Source organism: Durio zibethinus, chromosome 18, assembly GCF_047325235.1.
Source record: "Durio zibethinus cultivar Kanyao isolate XHJ-2024 chromosome 18, ASM4732523v1, whole genome shotgun sequence".
NCBI lineage: Eukaryota > Viridiplantae > Streptophyta > Magnoliopsida > Malvales > Malvaceae > Durio > Durio zibethinus.
Genome location: NC_143179.1, coordinates 4,269,528 through 4,279,610, shown reverse-complemented (window position 1 = coordinate 4,279,610; position 10,083 = coordinate 4,269,528). Strand labels below are relative to the sequence as shown.

Here is a 10,083-nt window from a genome sequence, read left to right as displayed (position 1 = left end):
AAAAGGGAAAAAGGCAAAGAAAGTGGAAGAAAATTCTCAAACAGCCAAGTAGTATATATTAAGGCAGGCACTTCCCATGCTATTGACAATTCAAAAAGGTCTAACCATTCAAGTTCCTACACCAAGAAAGAAAGAGAAACCAAAAAGGGAAACACACCTTCTTTTACTGACCTTAGAATTCCATATCTGTTAACAATTTCTCTTCTCTTCACAAACTTTTCTGCAAATGAGGCCTTCCTGCTTAGCAATCTCTCTTCTGGTGTTCATTTTCCTTTCTAGTGTTCAAGGTATGCCAAGAAATAGATCTTAGTAACAACAGGGCTCCTGTTTCTGCACTGCCATTACATATCATTCAATTCTGATATCTTATGTTTTTTTCAAGGGATTCGCTTGGAGAAAAGTTTCAAATCAGCCTGGCATCCTAAATTGCATGTTAGTATATACCAATTCTTTCATTATTTATGCATTCAGTTCAATACAAGTTGAATATTTGTAAGATATGAAACCTTGTTTGCTTTTATTTTTTCCTTTCCCAATATTAAAATGTAAAACCTGTTGCTATTTGCAGGAGGGTACTTTGATGAAAACAAGTAGTAATGGAGTTGTGGAAGAGGTCATTCTCTGCAAAGAAAGGCATTGTGCAGGTACCAAGAAAGAAAAAGCCTCTAGAGTGTTGAACAAATCACACCACTTGTTACCAAGCATTCAGGAAGATTACAATGGACCTAGGAGGCACAGACCAAAGCACCATTAAAATTTTCCCTGCACTAGGATTAGTTTTCTTCCATGTTTTGACTACCAGGCAGGCTAGTATTATTCTTTGAAGTCTCATGTAATCTGACAGAGCAGTTTTCTCCACAAAGAAGCTTCTCTAACTATGATTAATTCCCTGGATCAGTTATATGTTATGGGTCATTTTGTGCCAGTTTTATCAGTCAGAATTTTAAAAAAGTCCACATTGTCTTGTATTACACAAAATCCAACAGACATATATATCTAAGTCGGATTTTTTTCACATTCATATTCATTTTTGCAGGTAAGGGTAGGAAACTTTTTACTGCAACGAATGCCAGTACTCCTACACCTACCACCACTTCACAGGTTGGTTAACTGTTCATATCTAAATTTCCATAGCTAGGGTTTATATCTTCCCCTACATGACATTATGCTCTCCCCCTATATAGAGCGAAGAGAATGGAGAAAACAAAGCTAACCCTACTTCAAAAGTCAAATCAGGCAACCAAGAAAATGGTGAGAAGCAAGAGAAACTCCCTGCTGATCCAACGACAATTTCCGAACACCAGGAGGTTCACGACCGGTATGCCGACATTATGGACATAGCTGAAATGGACTATTCTCCAGCCAGGAGAAAACCTCCAATACACAACTAAAGAAAGAAATGTAAAAGGAAGCAAAAGTTTTAATTCCAGCAAAATAAAGGAATAGAAATTGGACAGCATTCCAGGAATGCGGCAGCTTTTTTAGGATTAGGAACGATTTTTGTACGTAATATATAGTATTTTATTATCATAGTTGTTGTTAAACCATCACTTTTGATGATTGAGTAATGATCACCCTTTTTGGGGGCTCTTTAGGCTTTGCGACCTTACATATTATAGAATGAAAAACTTAAAAAATTTATGGATTTAATAATTGTTGGCATACAGTGATAAAGATGTAACCTAATTGATAATACAACTCTCTGATTTTAGAAATTATGGATTCATTCTTTCACACATGCGTTGGTTGGATAATGATCTAGATCTTAACTGGATCTGTCTCATATTGATTATAGTGTTCGAATGGTCAGTGGTCGCTCTTACATGTGGGCTCACATGTCATTTGTAGGGTCACCTATATATATTGTGGCATCAGGGGCCAAGATTTCGGTGGACCATGCAAATGAAGAAATGTTTCTACCTAGAGTATGGTCTCTTTCACGTGTTGGGACAAGGATTTTGGTTCGCTACAAAACCCTGATGGCTGGACATGTCAAGTTGTTTCCAATATAATTGCCTAGCATTTACTGGCCCCACAAAGAAAAATGCACAGCAGCTTAAAAAAAAATGCTGTTATTTGCTGCAATGAAACTCCATGTAAATCTGATTTTTTCCATTTCCAAGTAACTCAGGCTTGGAAACAGCTGTTTGACGTCTAATTTTGGGCAAGACACGTTTTCTTTTGTGTTGGTAAGAGGTCTTTGTAAATACAATTCGGTTGCATGTTTAATTAATAAAAATTTTAAGGGTGTTAAAAATCTTTAGATAATGCTCCTATTGACATTATGCATGTAAATCTGAAAACTGTACTATAACATGAAAATCTTGTCCCCATAACTGTACCTAAGGAACAAATGCATTGCTATAGTCAAATTAATTTTTTATTTTTTAAAATATACTTAAGTGAGTATATGTCAAATTTTTAATTTTATTTTCCTATGTATTAGACAAATTTTCAAATTTTAGTACCCTTTCAAGTAAAAAAAAAATGCCAAAATGAAAAAAAATTCATGTACCAAAAGAAAAAGAAAAAATCTTTTAAGAAAATCACTCTTATGTTATTTGGTTTGTAAAAAATTTCTATGCATGATAGAATACTTGACTCTTTTACATTGTTCACAATAATTTTTTCTTTTTTTTTTTGGGGGGGGGGGGGTGTCATTTCCTTTACCTCTCTGGCTAGTACAGTGAATAGAATATTTAAGAAAAAAAAATATTTCTTATAAATTTTTTTACAAAAGAAAAACTACAGTAAAAAGATAAAAAAAGAATTGACGAATTTTTAAAACTATTTCTTATATTTTATACTGCTAATTAGTTTTATTACATAATCGAAATAAAAATTAGAAAGTTGAACATATGATTTTCCTCCAGAAAAATTCCAACTTTAGTAAGAAGACATTTGTTTTTCTTTAAAATTCTTTTGAGCAATTAAAAAAATTTGTATTTTAAGGAGGAGGCAAATTTTCAAAAGTTAGGCGCTAGAAGTTGACAACTAAGAATTCAACTGCGAGGGCATTATCGGAAAACTAAGGCTGGGACAGAAATTTTGGCGTTGTACGTAACCGCCTACTTAGATTCAGCTAGGCAGAAAGACAGGTACTTGTAAAACTCCATTGTCTTGTCTCAGTTTTCTTCGTCTCTAATCGAACTCTTTTTTTTTTTTTCCCAAATATTTCTACATTTTTATTGATTTCTATCATCTCATGCTTCCCATAATTCACCGCAGTTTCTTCTTGCTTTTATATCACATCAAAAAATTTTAGTGTAAATTGAGTTTCAGACGTTGAAGATGCACTCTAAAACTCTAAGCCTGGCTTTAGGATTCACCCTTTTCCCAACCCTAAAACCCCCTCACAAAACCCTTTTCTTCCACCAAATCCTCGTCTTAATCCTCACTTTCTTAGCCTACGCCTCTTTTCACGCTTCTCGGAAACCCCCCAGCATCGTAAAAAGCATCCTGGGACCCACAATTGAATCAAATTCAAGCTCTAATGACACCGGATGGGCCCCGTTTAACGGGTCGGAAGGAACTCGCCGGCTTGGAGAGCTTGATCTTGCATTTTTATTATCATATGCCATAGGCATGTTTTTTGCTGGACATGTAGGTGATAGGATTGATTTAAGGCTTTTTCTTGTGTTTGGAATGATGGGCAGTGGCATTTTTACGATAATTTTCGGGCTTGGTTACTGGTTTGATGTTCATTTGTTTAGTTATTTTATGGGTGTTCAAGTTGTTTGTGGGGTTTTTCAATCCATAGGTTGGCCTTGTGTGGTTGCGGTTGTGGGGAATTGGTTTGGGAAAGAGAAGAGAGGGTTGATTATGGGGGTTTGGACTTCAAATATGTCTGTTGGGAACATTATTGGTTCTGTTGTGGCTTCTGGGGTTTTGGAGTTTGGTTGGGGTTGGTCCTTTTTGGTGCCTGGGGTTTTCGTTATTGTAGTTGGTGTTTTGGTTTTTTGTTTTTTAGTTGCGAGTCCTGATGAATTGGGGTTCGCAATCATGGCGCCTGGGAAGGAGATTGAGATGAATGTGGAGGGAGAAAATGAGGGGAATTTAGAAAAAGTTGAGTCAGAGGAAGCAGTGCTGCTTGAGAATGAGGATTCGGATTCCTTGGCTGCCATTGGATTCTTAGAGGCATGGAGGTTGCCAGGTGTGGCACCATTTGCTTTCTGCCTGTTCTTCTCGAAGTTGGTGGCTTACACATTTCTGTATTGGTTACCCTTCTACATAAGGCACACAGGTACTTGTTATCACTTGATGCAATTATTGTTACAAGATCAAATTTGGATCGTTTTAGGATATCAAATGGAAAATCTCAATAGAAATGCATTCTCAATGAATAAGGCCATCTGAAAGGGGGCCATAATTTACTATTATCAGTATTAGTTTTAAGTTAAGGATTTCATATACTAGTAAAACCAGTCCTAGTATTGATCGTGGCAAACTGGCAATAGCCTGAAATGGATTTAATAGCCCTCTGACAGATGATTATCGTTATGTAATATGCTATGGAGCCTGAGAATGTTTTAGATATGTGAAGTGAATTTTTACTGCTCTTGGATTAATGATTAGCTAAAATGATGAATGTTTATTACAAATTTCTGTTGGAATTGTAGATGTTGCGGGAGTGCATTTGTCGCATAAAACTGCTGGGATCCTCTCTACAATATTCGACATTGGAGGGGTCTTTGGTGGGGTAATGGCAGGTTTCATTTCGGATGTCATTGAAGCTCGTGCAGTTACTTCAGTTACTTTCTTATTACTATCAATTCCAGCACTCATTTTTTACCGGATTTATGGAAGTGTCTCTATTGTTACCAATATTGCCTTGATGTTTCTCTCTGGTTTGCTAGTGAATGGCCCTTATTCACTGATTACAACCGCAGTTGCTGCTGATCTTGGTACCCAGGACTTGATTAAAGGAAACTCCCGTGCATTAGCAACCGTGACTGCAATCATAGATGGTACTGGCTCCGTTGGGGCAGCTCTTGGGCCCCTTTTGGCTGGGTATATATCCACTAGGGGTTGGAATAGTGTATTCCTTATGCTTATTGTTGCTATGTTGTTTGCAAGTTTATTCTTGATTCGTGTTGCAAGAATTGAGATTGGAAGGACGGTAAATGAAGGGAAAGGGCTTTGGAGTAGTGTGACCACAAGTTGACACTGTTGCTCAAGGCATCACTGTTTTTGTCTTTGGTACTTATAGAATAGGATCTCATTAGGATGCAGCATGTGACGTAAAAGTTTTCTGTTCATTATACCTATATCTTCTATTGTATTTCATTCTTTTATACACAATATCTTCAATTCACTTATACATGTACAACAATTTTTTTGTATCAGAATGAGCTTTACTCCTCTTTTTATCTATACTAGATCAAAGTTTGTACTCTTAAAAATGCTCTTTAGCTGTGTTCTAAAATCTTAGCTTTCTGCTGCTTGCCCTTTATGAATATGAGAACTGGTTTCGCAAGATGGATGAGCTTTCGACATCTTCTGTCTTGGTAAAGAAGAATAGTAACAATGGAAATAGTTGTATCTTGGATTGTGCAAGTAAATTTTGTAGAAGCGATTGTTATTTAACAAAGATGGTGTTTGATGCCTGTCTGCTAGGAGATAATTACCTAGATAGATATGTAAACAGATCAGAAATTGATCCCACTTGTCTGAAGATCATGAAACTGGGGAGGATTTCTTTTTGCAGTCTTGTGATATGTTGCTATGTGTCTTCATGCAAACATGTGCATACGCAACCTGTCATTTCTACGCTGGTATGCAATGCTAGAGCTGGATGCATTTATGTGGCATGGGCTACATTGTGCATACAACTGCTCATTTCCATGATGCTAGTGTTGAGTTGGATTTCCAAAGTAGCACAGGCTACACTGTCAAAAGTTCAATGTTAGCACTATCAGGAGGATGACAATTGTGTGCAATAAAAATAGTACAATAACAGAATTATTTCTGTTTACAATCAACTGTGCCCCGTATATACAAATCAATTCTGTTCCTCTTTTATCCAAAAAAAAAAAAAAATCAATTCTGTTCCTCAAATTATCCCAGAACTTATTATGAAAAAGCCAATATAAGAATGATCGGGAATGAGAATCTAAAATCTATAAAATTATGAATCATAATTCCACAATTTGAGTCTTGCAAATTTTATTTTCTTTTATTGATGAATGTATATAAACAGGGGGATCCTGCCTGAACGGTGTATAATCAATTATTAACCAATTCTCTTCTTTGTGTACCATGTACTGAGTGATTAACTAATATATAGAGTTCTATCCTTCTAAGAGGCATTTGATGCTCTGAAGCCCCTCAGCAGAAATACGTCTCCAGACTCTTGCCCTTTCTATGACAGAAGCGGGAGGTGGCTTCAAGTGAAAACTAACCAGAACAACTGTCAAATTGTCTGTTGTTCCTCTTTTTTTTGCTTCTTCAACTATTTCTTTGCAGCACAACTCCACATCATTGTGCTCCTGAAGCCGCCTCCTTGCAAAATCTATGGCATTTTGGCTGGTAAAAACCTCCCATATTCCATCACTACCTATGATCAAAAACTCATCTTCCTTGGTCAATGTTATCATTTTGAGTTCTGGTTCAGCAATTAGGGGGCCAATCCTCTCGCCCATTTCCTTCACACCTTTAAGGTGCCAATCACCTAATGCCCGTGTGACACCCAGTTGACCATTCAGATAACCATCATCAATGGATCCACCCAGAGACTCAATTCGTGTCCTCTCTTTCATGCAACATGGCCTATGATCCTTTGACATCTCTTTAGCTGCTCCACACCGTGATAGTACTGCCCTAGAATCCCCAGCATTGGCCACAAGTAAAGACCTGTCAAAGCGAAGATCACACTTTCAGGCAAAGCAAAACCATAAATGTTGATTCAAACGTGTATTCAAAACAAATTACAAAATGTCCAGATTATGCATGCTAAAAAGTGCCTTGGATTGATTCACTTCTCCAGACTCACATGCACCAAATTGTGTAATGTCACGTTTCTCAATGTCATTTTGATTTTGTTCCTTTCCAACCAGAGAAAACAAGGAGGGGCAGAAAAACAGAAAAGAGCACAGTCAGGCCAACGGAAAAGCTATGAAGTGCTTACCTTCCAAATATCATTGCAGTGAGAGCAGTACTGCCAGAAGACAGGGCAGACTCAGGAAAGCATAACTTTGCAAATGCAGCATCAGTCTCCATGAAAGACCTAGTGACTGCTTTCTCAAGTTCTAAGGGAAAATCAGCATCCTCAGCAATAACTCTAGGCAAATGATCACGGACAAAATGAGATGCATCCTTTCCTCCATGCCCATCAAAAACCTGGTTTTTTATGCCAAACAAGAGAATGTTTATGTATGCTTGTGAGCTTAACTTTCTCTTATACTTTATTTAATGCGAACCCAGAGCATTGGTTTTGGCTGACAATATGAGTTTCTACTAACAGATAGCTATTCTTCGTTAATGGTCATGTTTCAATAGAAATAATGTAGCCAAGGTCTCCACCAAGAGCATTAAATACACCTGCATCCTTTATGAAGAACTCTGCATCAACTTCATGTTGTATCACATCTGTTTGATCATCCTTGCTTTGCATAGACTATAGAGCTAAACTAAGAACATAACTGGTAAAGAGGACAATACCACTGGCTCTGATGGCTCACAAGCTGAAAGGGTTAAACTGATTGCTGACTCAATTAATGCAAGGTTTATAAGCTAAGAACATTTATGCTTGTGTTTGGCATGGCCTAAAATTCAGGAATTTGTTACTTTCAGGTTCATCCAAAATTATTACTGTAACTTTTAAGATGGCTAATTTTAAGTAGCAGCAGCAGTTAATTTCAATCATTTACTGAAAGCAACGGGTTCCAGCATTTTATGTGCATCCAAAGAATATAATTTAAAAATGCAGAAGACAAGATGACTTAAGAGATGACAGCTTATTTGTCTTCCAATTAAGTCATTATCTGAAAGTAATTCAAATTACCGCAAATGAACAACTGTAAAAAGCTTCTATTCCTAGACCAACAGTTTAACAAGAATCCTTGATTTATCTCCATATTCTAAAATTAACCACAAATTGATAAGAAAAGAAATAGCATTAAAGGCAAGGATATTTAAAAGTCTAATAGGACAATATATATAAAACAAGGATGGTTTACGAACTTACACCATAGAAGGAAACAGCTTCTTCACTCGTTAAATTACAACCAAAATTCTTAGCCAAGTCTGCAATGCAGATATGAGTATCCTCCATAGAAAGACGACCGCCAATGTCAGACCACTCTCCTGACCGAAGAGTGGGGATAAAATTTGTCAACAGATCATGTTTTCTGTCTGTGGCAACTGCATCCTCAGAAATACTTTCCAGCTGAATGAAACACAAATGAGAATAAGACTATCAGATGAATATCATAAAAGAAACCTGCAGCAGCATTGTCAGGGAAGAGAGGGTAATAAATGAACTTAATCTTATCCATATAAAACTGCCTAAGACATGAAATTAACATTAAAAAGACCAACAAAAATGAAAACTACAAATTTCTTTTTCTCTTGTGAACAAAACAGTCTCATGAGTACATGACAGATGAATCTGAGCAAAACTGAACCGCGATAATTCATCAAACATGAATATATGACTGGAGATCAAAGTGCATATACAGGGAAGAAAGTATCAAAATTGGCTATTTTACATAAGGCTTAATGCCGCCAAGAACACGTTTACGGCAACGAATTTCTCAACTTGAAGCAAAAAAAAAAAGAAAGAAAGAAAAGAAAACAAAAAAGACGAGTACCCACAACAGAATTATAAGAAACTTTATCATCAAAAGCAACTTTCTTTAAAAAAAAAATTGTTACAGAAAATGAAGTTAGGATACTAACTCTATTGCTGCCATTGACCACAGGAGCGTCTTTATCGTCCCAATTCTCCATCTGGGTACACATGAAATTATCACCACAAAGCAAAGGCCAAGGCTTTTTGTTGTTGCTGTCACCAAGGTCCTCCGTTTCTTGTCTGACCTGCTCTGCATCTTCAACACACATGATGGTGATGCTGTTGATAAGAAAAGAAGGGAAAAGAAATGGCAACGTTTTTTGTGGGTGGCTTCCTTTTTCAGCTTCTCAGCAAGTTGTTAAGCCTATCTAGAGTAAAGTAGCAAAAAAGAAGATAAACAAAGAGAGAAGAGAGTGAGAATCAAAAGGTTAATAATGGACTGGAGAGAAGATGCTTGAGAATATAATGCATTGGTTGTAATCCAAAAATGGGGGGTCCCTTCCCTTGCCTTCTCTTGCATGCTATTATTTATGCTTTTATTAACTATAAAGTCAATGAAATTGAAGAGCCGGTGAAATAGCAATTCCAGATTTTTCTTTAGGAAAGCGTGGCTGAAAACCAGTTGTGTTGGGATGGTAAAGTTTTTCCTAATGCTTTTGTTCTTTTTCAAATGTATTCATAATTTTCCTTTTGGTACAAAATGTTGGCAGCATTGCTCAGGAAATGTCTTCTGTCCTTGTAAAATTACCTGCCTGACCCTATGTTTTATTTTTCTTAAATATATATAATAGTAAAGTGACTTGCCTTACCGAAAAGGAGGGAGGAGTATGTATATTTTGAAGGAAGATCTAATTAAGAATGTAATAGATTGAATTTAAATTAATATAGGTTTAATTTTAAATTTTAAATTTAATATTTTAATTTAATTTAATTTTTTTAATTTAAATTTAATTTGAAATAAAAATTAAGATATTTAAATTCGTTCGATTAAATTTAATTAATATATAAAAATAAATTTAATTTTTATATTAGATAAAAATTTAATTATTTATATTTTAATTTAATTTTAAATTTAAAATATTTTATTAATTAAAATAATTAAAATATATTAAAATATAAAAATTAAATTAAATTCATAAATAATTTAAATTAAATATAAAAATATTTAAATTTGATTGAATTAATAAGTTAAATTATTTAAATTCGATAATAATAAAATTAAAATTAAATTTTATTTAAATTAAATCTAAATATTTTATAAATATTAATTTATCCTCTCTTAAATATTACAA

The 10,083-nt window shown here is 35.3% G+C and overlaps 3 protein-coding genes across 3 annotated transcripts; 2 read left to right on the top strand and 1 right to left on the bottom strand.

Annotated features, from left to right (window-relative positions):
* Window positions 1-1,628, top strand: LOC149513622 (uncharacterized). Its single transcript, XM_089746802.1, has 5 exons — window positions 1-287; window positions 383-432; window positions 569-644; window positions 1,037-1,101; window positions 1,185-1,628. The coding sequence occupies exons 1-5, from the start codon at window positions 227-229 to the stop codon at window positions 1,389-1,391; spliced, it is 459 nt and encodes a 152-aa protein (XP_089602928.1). The 5' UTR covers window positions 1-226; the 3' UTR covers window positions 1,392-1,628.
* Window positions 1,629-3,100: 1,472 nt separating this feature from the next.
* Window positions 3,101-5,373, top strand: LOC111299009 (putative glycerol-3-phosphate transporter 5). The gene is made up of 2 exons (XM_022893849.2): window positions 3,101-4,243; window positions 4,620-5,373. The coding sequence occupies exons 1-2, from the start codon at window positions 3,292-3,294 to the stop codon at window positions 5,162-5,164; spliced, it is 1,497 nt and encodes a 498-aa protein (XP_022749584.1). The 5' UTR covers window positions 3,101-3,291; the 3' UTR covers window positions 5,165-5,373.
* Window positions 5,374-6,148: 775 nt separating this feature from the next.
* LOC111299010 (putative protein phosphatase 2C 27) lies at window positions 6,149-9,295 on the bottom strand. The gene is made up of 4 exons (XM_022893850.2): window positions 8,899-9,295; window positions 8,186-8,386; window positions 7,127-7,338; window positions 6,149-6,852 (listed from the first exon to the last, which is right to left on the bottom strand). Exons 1-4 carry the CDS (start codon window positions 9,058-9,060, stop codon window positions 6,291-6,293), a joined length of 1,137 nt encoding a protein of 378 aa, XP_022749585.1. The 5' UTR covers window positions 9,061-9,295; the 3' UTR covers window positions 6,149-6,290.
* Window positions 9,296-10,083: the final 788 nt, after the last annotated feature.

Excerpts from the sequence above, each read along its gene's own strand:
- LOC111299009 (XM_022893849.2), top strand. The coding sequence starts at position 3,292 with ATGCACTCTAAAACTCTAAGCCTGGCTTTAGGATTCACCCTTTTCCCA. Across the intron at positions 4,244-4,619 it reads CTTCTACATAAGGCACACAG|ATGTTGCGGGAGTGCATTTG; the intron begins GTACTTGTTATC and ends TTGGAATTGTAG.
- LOC149513622 (XM_089746802.1), top strand. The coding sequence starts at position 227 with ATGAGGCCTTCCTGCTTAGCAATCTCTCTTCTGGTGTTCATTTTCCTT. Across the intron at positions 288-382 it reads TTTCCTTTCTAGTGTTCAAG|GGATTCGCTTGGAGAAAAGT; the intron begins GTATGCCAAGAA and ends GTTTTTTTCAAG. Across the intron at positions 1,102-1,184 it reads CACCTACCACCACTTCACAG|AGCGAAGAGAATGGAGAAAA; the intron begins GTTGGTTAACTG and ends CCCCCTATATAG.
- LOC111299010 (XM_022893850.2), bottom strand. The coding sequence starts at position 9,060 with ATGTGTGTTGAAGATGCAGAGCAGGTCAGACAAGAAACGGAGGACCTT. Across the intron at positions 8,387-8,898 it reads TGGTCAATGGCAGCAATAGA|CTGGAAAGTATTTCTGAGGA; the intron begins GTTAGTATCCTA and ends TGTTTCATTCAG. Across the intron at positions 7,339-8,185 it reads AAGCTGTTTCCTTCTATGGT|GTTTTTGATGGGCATGGAGG; the intron begins GTAAGTTCGTAA and ends ATAAAAAACCAG.